This window comes from Cyanistes caeruleus, chromosome 4 (assembly GCF_971803275.1).
Source record: "Cyanistes caeruleus chromosome 4, bCyaCae1.hap1.1, whole genome shotgun sequence".
In the NCBI taxonomy this organism is placed as follows: domain Eukaryota; kingdom Metazoa; phylum Chordata; class Aves; order Passeriformes; family Paridae; genus Cyanistes; species Cyanistes caeruleus.
This window is the reverse complement of record NC_141704.1, coordinates 14,499,374-14,508,258: the sequence shown is the minus strand read 5'-3', so window position 1 is coordinate 14,508,258 and position 8,885 is coordinate 14,499,374. Positions and strand designations below refer to the sequence as shown.

The 8,885-nt window shown below is 42.2% G+C and overlaps 1 protein-coding gene across 4 annotated transcripts in view; it reads left to right on the top strand.

Moving 5' to 3' along the window:
- The window catches only part of LAMB4 (laminin subunit beta 4), a 50,651-nt gene that overhangs the window by 23,061 nt on the left and 18,705 nt on the right, over positions 1-8,885 (top strand). For all 4 annotated transcript variants that reach the window (XM_086886804.1, XM_086886803.1, XM_086886806.1 and 1 more), the window contains 8 exons: positions 702-852; positions 1,775-1,906; positions 2,624-2,809; positions 4,007-4,128; positions 4,831-4,951; positions 5,893-6,070; positions 7,420-7,563; positions 7,782-8,013. In XM_086886804.1, the coding sequence (XP_086742930.1) occupies positions 702-852; positions 1,775-1,906; positions 2,624-2,809; positions 4,007-4,128; positions 4,831-4,951; positions 5,893-6,070; positions 7,420-7,563; positions 7,782-8,013 (1,266 nt within the window). The remainder of the gene's footprint in view (positions 1-701; positions 853-1,774; positions 1,907-2,623; positions 2,810-4,006; positions 4,129-4,830; positions 4,952-5,892; positions 6,071-7,419; positions 7,564-7,781; positions 8,014-8,885) is intronic.

Below are 8,885 nucleotides of genomic sequence, written 5' to 3'. Positions count from 1 at the left end.
AACCAGAGGCCCTAATATTATTAGAAATTAGAAGTTAGAGATAACATTTTTAGCTTAGCTTCCTACATCTACCTTAAATGCTTAATTTTTTTTCTGGCTCCTATTTCAAGCATATAATTTTAGAAGCAAGGCTGGTTTCAGCTGGGCTCCTCCAAAAATCTGTTGGGCAGTGGTCTTCACTACTGCTGTTAGACTTCAGCTAGAGGAGCACACAGTCCATGCTGTAGAGCAGCTCCTTGTAAACAGGTAAATCACCTGGTGTGTTAAATATGCTTGTAAGTATATTAAAACATTCCATATCACATCAAAGGTCCTTCTGATCTCATGTCCTGCCTCCATAGTTGTGGGTGACAGATTGTTAAGGATAGTGATACAGTGATTCTTATGGAAAAAGATACAAGAAATTATACAGGAGCAGACAGTAACAGGTGCTCAGGAAACAAAAGGTTCAGTGCTTCAGGTATGGAACAGACAAAAACAAAGCAGGTCATGGACTCTGAAGGCATGGAAAAGTAGCATTGAATAAATCCAGCATCAGAAACAGAGGAGGTGGGTGATAGGAAGAAGTTTAGTAATGGGGGTAATCCATCAATGGGAGATATTAAGCAAAGGTGGAACGAGGGTGGGTCTGAGCTGTCCTCATACTGTGAGGGCCCAGCTGTGCCACACTGATGTCCTCCCTTTGCCAACTCCTCCTGTAGGTGCTCCCTGACGGATGGCCAGTGCAAGTGTCTCCCCAACATCGTGAGCCGCCAGTGCAATGAGCCAGCTCCAGGATACTTCTTTCTACCCCTGGATTATTATATTTATGAAGCTGAGCATGCAAAGCCCCTTTCTGGCTCTGCACCCTTGGTAGGTTTTTGATATTTTAGGTGTTGTACTGAGAGGGGATCATTGAGGTGGTGAGATGGGAGCTGAGGCTGAGGAGGAGAGCCCTTGCTTGGAGAGCAGCTCTTTAGAAGGAAAATGCAAAGCAAGTCCCTCAGCCATCATCAGTTTGTTTTTGTTTTTCATGGACATGACTATTCCATAACTGTGGCTGTTAAAGAGGGGTAGTCAGTACAGCACAGTATGACCTGCAAAGCTGCCCTTGCTGCTTCTCAAGTGCAGGCTGGTCTAGCATGAATTAGAGAAATTAATTTAATTATTTAAATTAGAGGAAAGTGTTTGAGTTGCCAATAGCTCTCACGAAATGTTTTATTTCTGGGAATCTTCAACATGGGAAGAATCAAATTACTTTCTGCTTCATTGGACTAATTCCTGCTGCCTTATATAAAGGCACTGATTATGGCCTAATTTCCTCAAGAATTTGGCATCCATCTGTAATGTTTTTAGAAAAATTAATTATTCTTTTCCCCCTTCAACATGGGGGTAGTTGTTCCCCATCCTGAGTGCAAGCCTGGAATGCATCCCTTCCTCTGTCTATGCTCTTGCTAACATTTTTTCTCTGGCATGTTGTACAGAAACTCTAGGTAAGGAATAATAAAAAAAATGTTTATTTTCAGGTTGCATCTACAAATATTTATCCATAATCGCATTCAGTAATTATCCTACAGTCCAGTAATTAAATGGAAAACAGATGTGTGGGGAATAGCTTATGAGGGAAAAGTGCAAGTTAATTTTAAGGGAGTGAGGGAAAAAGTTTCCAGAAGCTGCTGGGCCTCAGTTTAGAGTTTCTCCCAGAAGATAATAGATCTTGTTTTAAGAATGTGGATTTTCATTTAATTGCTCACCACTGTTGAGACAATGCTGCTCCTCTTTTATGGCTTCATAGGTTCAGCCAAGCACTCTTCCAAGGTGTGACATCTACTTCCAGAGGAAAGGCTATGAGTTCATGATTGAAAATGGAAAGATTGTATTAAACAGGAATAAGAAAAGAACTGTAAGAAAATCTGGACTGGAACAGGTAAATTTGTACTTTAGTAGTTACTTAAATTTACACCAAATAATAAAATTTTATTTTGTAACAAAGGGCAAGGAAATGCCTGAGCACATGGGATTCACAATCTTAGACATTAAATTCCTGACACAAATCAATTTTTTGCTACACAGTTGTGTTGGATGTTTTATTATTCACACTGACAGGCTTGCTCTGCTATATCCAGCACTTGTGTAGACTCAAGCTCCATGAATTTTTGGAAGGGAAAAGTCCTTATGAAAGGTAATTTTTTTTTTTTCCTTGGTTGCAAGACATTTCCAAGAAGTTTACCAAGACATTAGCATGGTACCTCCTGCACTTAAATGCAGCCATTGTAAATATCAATATTTATGTATCCAGCTTATAATGAAAGGTCCAGCCATGTATAAAATCAGGCTTACTCTGTTTAAGATTTGCAATGTGAATGTTTGGAGATGCCAGATATTTAGAGGTGAGTGGATTGTTCTAGTCCCTGTTATTGCTGTTGCTGCAAACTTATAGGAGACTTTTCATTACATGTGACCCTAAATATCCTACATTTGGAAGAGTTCTTATATTGTTGACTATGAGCTTGTTCAGAAAATGAGACTGATGGGTAAAATAAGTAATTTAAAACAAAAAAATATTTTGTTTCTTTTTTCCGAGTGGTTTTTCTTTTGTCATTTGACTCTGTGTGCTGTTGCAAACGTCAGTGTGTCTTTGCAGGGTGCGATGCAGTTTGGACAGGACTGGGATTTGGCGGTGGTGTTCCGGCAGCCCAGCGCTGGCCGGGCTGTCACATGGACAGGACATGGCTTCGCTCGCGTTCCCAGTGGAGCTGGGCTGAGATTTGCCATCAACAATGTTCCCTTTGCTATGGACTTTGATATCGCAGTTCGTTATGAGCCTGAGGTACTTGTGAAGTCTTGTGTGTCTTGTGATGTTGTAAGGTGCAGGGTCTATTTTGTGAATAATAGGATGAGCAACTTGTCCTATTCTTTAGAGCTAAATTTTTTTTTTTTTCCTTTTTACCCAGTAACAAGTTGCCATACCAACCAAGTAATATATCCTCCACTGACCCCCTTAACCCTTTCGACTCAAATATGAAAAATCAGCACTAAAGGTGTTTTCTAAGCATCAGCCAAGATTTCATTTTCTGAATGTTTCTCTTTTGGCACCTTTACTTGGACTGGACTTTTACTCAAAAATCAAAATGGAAAATACATGGAAAATACAGTTCCTTTTAAACAAGCATCCTATATCCCTAGCTGGGATTTTTTGGGCAGTAAAATGTGCACAGGCAGGAGTGATCTGCACAGATATTTATCCGGGCCTTTTGCAGGCATCCTGCTTCCCAGTTGTTCCGGCTGGACTCTGAGATGTGTGAAAATTGTAGGAAAATAGCCAAATTACTATTTTTTGCCTGGAGAAGATTTTTCAATGATGATGACATGTCTAGGGAAATCTGTTAATCCAAATCTGGTTAAACTCAGGTCCCCACCCATGTCTTCAAAAACACAGGCAAGTATTTTATTGGTACCAGCTTTTGTATGTGCCTTACTCTTTTGCAATTCACTGGGACAGTCCCACAACTCAGAATTTTCCTGCTGCCTATTGTATTCTGTTCTCTGACTGTCACTCTGAGACAAAACAATCTCCCAGTATCTTAAAACATGGGAGCAATTTTTCAGTGGGCTGATCTGAGGTACCTTTTTCTGTCTAAGTATTGAAGAGCTGGGTTTTAAATACATTTGTTACAAAGTCTTTTATGTTTATTGTTTCTTATTAGATGTGTGAGAAGGCAGCTAATGAAGGATATCTCCAGAATAACACTGTGCTAAGAAAGGAAACAACTCCAAGGACCCTAACAGAGCTTTTCCATTTGAACCAGCTGAGGTCCCATTTCCGTCTCTGCTTTTCATTAGCCATTGCAAATACAATGAATTTTTCACAAATAACATAGTTTTTCAGTGCTGTAAAGAATAAAGAGAAAATCTGTTTTTTCACTGCAGTGTGCAATCATTCAGATGGCTTTCATTAACGCTTGCAAAGAGAAAGCAAGTTTTTCAGATACAAAATATAGCCATAATTTTTGTCTTTTGTTTATAGTTCTTGGAAGACTGGCTTGCAAGTGTTGCCATCCAGCCTGCTGGTATCTTGTCAGGTCAACACTGCAAAAACAAGGTCCTTTCACAGGAGCCACATGAGTTGCCTCTCCCAGCTACAAAGAGGTCTGACTGTTGCTGTCTTTTTGTCTGTAGATCTTCCATGTACAAATCATTTACTGAAGCACTGCAGAGCAGCACATGTGTGGGAGAGTGGGAATATCAGAAACACATGTGTGGCCTTTTCTGTTGCTGGCACACCACAATATACATAGGCCCTAAGGAAGAGTCTGATGTCCCAGTCCTTAGTCTGGCACAAGTTTGCCAAACCCAGGAGTACAGCCTGAGATCCAGCTGGGGTTGGTCGTTGCTCTGGTGAAGATCCAACTGCAGCTGCTTCAGTATAGAAAGGAAATATTGACTTAAAGTCACTGTCCTAGACTATTTTCAAAACCAGTTTTTCAGCTTGGACCTGTGTAAAGAACAGAGAGAAGCTAAGAGGATGTGACAAATGTCTTGATCAAATAGGGGCAGGAAATGATGAATATGAACAAGGAGTTGCAAACCCCCTTGCTTGAAGTAGTAAAACCTGTAATTTTCAGTTTAATCTCCCCAGGTTTAAACTGTGCTTGGTGAATCATCCAGCAGAAGCCCTGAATCTTTCCCAAAGCCTGCAAGCATGGGTCTGGGTGTGCTTCTCACAGCAGCAGGGCTTGCTCAAGGCTGCAAGCATCAGTTTGCATGCACAGAGGGGAGAGCTCACAACATCCAGTAAACTTGCCTTGTCCTGGCTCCTGACTATAACTGTGCTTTATTTCTGCTAAACAGGATGGCAATTCTGCAAACTCCAGTCTGCCTGGAGCCGGAAAGAGAATATTTTGTGGATGTGTATTTTTCTCATCTCTCTGCCTCTGACAAAAAGGCAAAATCATTCATCTTGATTGACTCAGTAAGTAGTTCTGTCACCAGTCCCTTGAGGCTGTGTTTATACACAGTGATATTTTTTTAACAGACTTGTTAGAAGTATTTTAAAATAATTTATAGTGTGTTTTAATAGAAATTCAGCTTCTGTTTATCTCCACTGACAGTGTTTGCATATTTTTGTATGGAAAAGGAGAATTGTATCTGGTTCAATTTTCATGGATCAATACAATGAGTCATACTTGTTTCATACATCGCGTGTATCTCTATCTGTTGCTCATTAGTTATGAACAGTCCATATATATGCTGATAAGATGCTGTGTCTATGGATATAAATTTGTGCAGCTCCTCATCACTGAAGTTTTGTTAAATATTTCTAATTTGTCAGGGTCACGGATATTTTTGAAGATGATATTGGAAAAGTGAAATTAGTTGTGTACTTCCTGGGAATCAGGTCCAGATATTTCTGAAGTTTCCATCAAGTTAGGAACTGGGTGTTAGTTTTGGGTCCTTCTCTTGAGAAAAATATTTTTAGGTCTGTTTCTCTAATTATTCCTGTAGAACTGGACTTTGCAAAGGTTGGCTATATTTGGACATAGAACCTTCAACCGATTTTTCTCAGTACCACAGTATCACAGTAATCCAAGTAAAAATTTTGGCCAGATACTGCTTTTGGAGTCACTAACACAGCACAGCAAAACCAGTTCTGAGCATATATCAGAGGTCTTACTATAATTGGGTTTTTTTTAAACACAGTCTCTCTTAACTGAAGAACTCAGGGAATGTTTAGACCTTCAGAATAAATATGAATTTAGATGACAGAATGGCACAATTGCAGATTTAGAAAACCAGTGCCATTGCAACCAGGGCTCTGTTGTTGCAATGGAAAGCACATTAAGAGAATTTGGGAAATTCTGGTTTTCAACATATCTAAGCAAAACTATTTTCTTTTCTCTCTTAATGACAAAGCTTGGACTTATTCCCAGAATCAGCTCCGTGGACAATTTATGCAGTGAGAAGGATTTAGATGAGTACCAGAAGTATCACTGTATTGAAATTGCATCTGAAGTTGGGCCTCACGTGCTGCCTGAAGCGTGTGCACGGCTCATAGTGAGCTTGTCAGCCCGAATTCACAACGGCGCCGTCGGTAAGGACCAGCCTGCACAGGCAGCTCTTTTGGGCAGTTGCTGGTTTTCCCTTGAGTTTGTAGAATATGTAGAGCTCTCAGCCCACACTGATGTAGAAATGAAGCTGGTCAGCATGTGATATTCATGGATGTGTAGGGTATATCCAGCTGAACCCTGTATGTGTTACAAACACAGGTGAACACAGGTGGCACAAATCTCAGAGTTCATCACTCCTAATAGGCTTCTTGGAGCAGCATTACAGGGCCCACAGCAGTGATTTTGTGCCTTCTGAAAAGCATTTAAATCAGATGCCTTTACCATATCACCAAGGCATATTCCTATTTTACTTCAAAAAGGCAGAGAAGTTTCTAAGCCCTTTCTGTAGATGCTGTAGGTCAGCTGAATGCCTTGGTAAGTTTCCAAACATGTTAGTATATAACTTGGTGTACTGGAAGAGATTCACCAAGAAAACCTTGATGATACTCCAGCAAGAAGGCAGGTGGGGTTTGAAATTCCTAGGCAGCCTCCTGGACCTGCCATGGAAAGGTTAGCTGGGCTCAGTAGCTCAGGGAATTTCCCAGGTATTTGGCCAGGAGAAATGGAACTTCTCTGCACTTCCAGTAATGGGAGGGGCCTTTCTGGACAGCTTCAGTGCCAGCTTCTTTCAGGGAGCCTAGCAGCAATGCCTCCAAAGTGATAGCATCTGCTTGGATTGGGCAAGTTTTAGAAGGATTAATGTCTCACTCTTACATCAGGTGAAGAGGTCACAAGCTGTGCACAGTGAACCCCTCATGTGGGCTTGGGCTGTGCTAACTCCCCATTGGCCTGATTCCTAAAGTGACAAGATTCTCCCGATGAAATGTGGCACTTTGGTTTTCTAGTGCTTTCCAGAGCATCCTGGGCCAACATTCCCTGTGGGTTAGCAGAGCATCTTCACTTAACAAATTAGTCCAAGGTGTCCAGAAGAAAACAAACAGTACGTAGATGCAGACTGAATACAGCTTGCAGGTTATGTCCAGTGCTCTAGCTAGATGCAGACTCATAGCAAACCTTTCTAGACTTCAGGATGTCTCTGTTTGCATCTACACTTTTCTACTCCCTTTCTGTCCTACCCCAAATGCATGTTGAAGGCAGTGCCTTGAATGTGGCAACTGCAACACCAAGACTTGTGCTGGTGCCTAATATACCATCACCGTTGATGCTACACCACCAAAAGATTTAAACTACAGCCATCATCAGGCTAGTGAAACCCTGAGAAGAATAATCAAACTCTTTCCTACCTATTTTAAAGTGTGAAACCTGCAAGCTGATGAGAGCAGTAAAACTCCTTGACAACTAAACCTGTTTTGATTTTCTTTTCCCTCACCAGCATGTAAGTGCAATCCACAAGGGTCGCTGAATGCCAACTGTAGTAAACTGGGGGGCCAGTGTCAGTGCAAAGCCAACGTTGTGGGACGCTGCTGTGACACCTGCTCTGCAGGCAGCTATGGCTTCGGCTTCCATGGCTGCTACGGTGAGTGCCTTGCGGCCAGCACCACTACCAGTACCACTAGCTGACTCTTCACACATACCCCAATTTTAGGGTTTTGAATCCCAGATTATATGTGAAGCAATATAAAAAAACGTTTCCATAACAAATTTTCCATCCCTGCTGCCTTTGAGCAGGGTCAGCGATGAGATGGGCTGGCAGGAACGCTTTAAGGACGCAGCTTTGCTTTTGGTGTTTTCCAGCATGCGAGTGCCACCCGCAAGGCTCGCTGAGCACACTGTGTGACCAGGTGACAGGGCAGTGCTCCTGCCGCCGGGAGGTGGACGGCCAGCGCTGCAGCCGCTGCCTGGCTGGGTACTTCGGATTTCCCCACTGCCGTCCTTGCCCTTGTAATGGCCACACGGAGCTGTGCGACCCTCTGACCGGAGAGTGCCTCAACTGCCGCGGGTTTACCGCTGGAAGCCACTGTGAAAGGTCAGTTGATGGGCAGCGCTGCAAAGCTCCACCAGACACTGGTGGTCTCCAAAATGCCTGTGTAGCTGGGTGCCTACAAATGCATCCATGACCTTTATAGGAAACACGTATCTAAACCAGGATGAAACTGGCCTTGGCTGCTGAATGTCAGGTATCTATTTCTTTGGCAAATGCATGTGGGAATGTATATTCCCAATGCATGTGGGTGGACTGCAGGCAGGGCAGGCACCCAGCACTGCAGCAGGCTACCTGCAAGAAGGCATTTGAGACATGGATTCCATGGCACCATGTACTTGGAGACACGCACAAAGCACTGCGTGTGGGATAAACTGACTCCTACCAGGTTCCAAGTTGCCAGTTTTCAAATTTAAGATTCAGCACAAGACTAGCAAAGAGGCTGAATATTGCGCTGAATACTCATTTTAATACCTGCAATTACCTCTAAGGAGTTTAAGTAAATATGCCCTCTTTGCTGGTCGTATTAGTTCCGTATCACCAGTAAATTACTTTTCCCACATGTTCCAGCTCCATTCAGAACACTGCTCCTCCTTTTTATTTTGTAGACTGTCAGCAGTATTTCAGTTCAACATGGACATTGAAATTGAGTTTGTTTAGTTTGGTTTGGCTGGACTGTACCTTGTCATTCATTTTTAAGAGGATTTCTTCATGAAACCTGTTGAGCTTTTTGGGCAGTGCTTTTAGACAACGCAGTCTTTGGCTGTTCTATTTGTAGATGGCAAACAGATTAAAAATGTGAAACTTAAACACTTTTTGCCCTGTGGCTTTGCAGGATCTCCAGACCCCAGGGGGAGGATAATTAGATGGACAAGTCTTTTAGCCTTGCCTGTATACATATGGAGAACTGTGTTCCC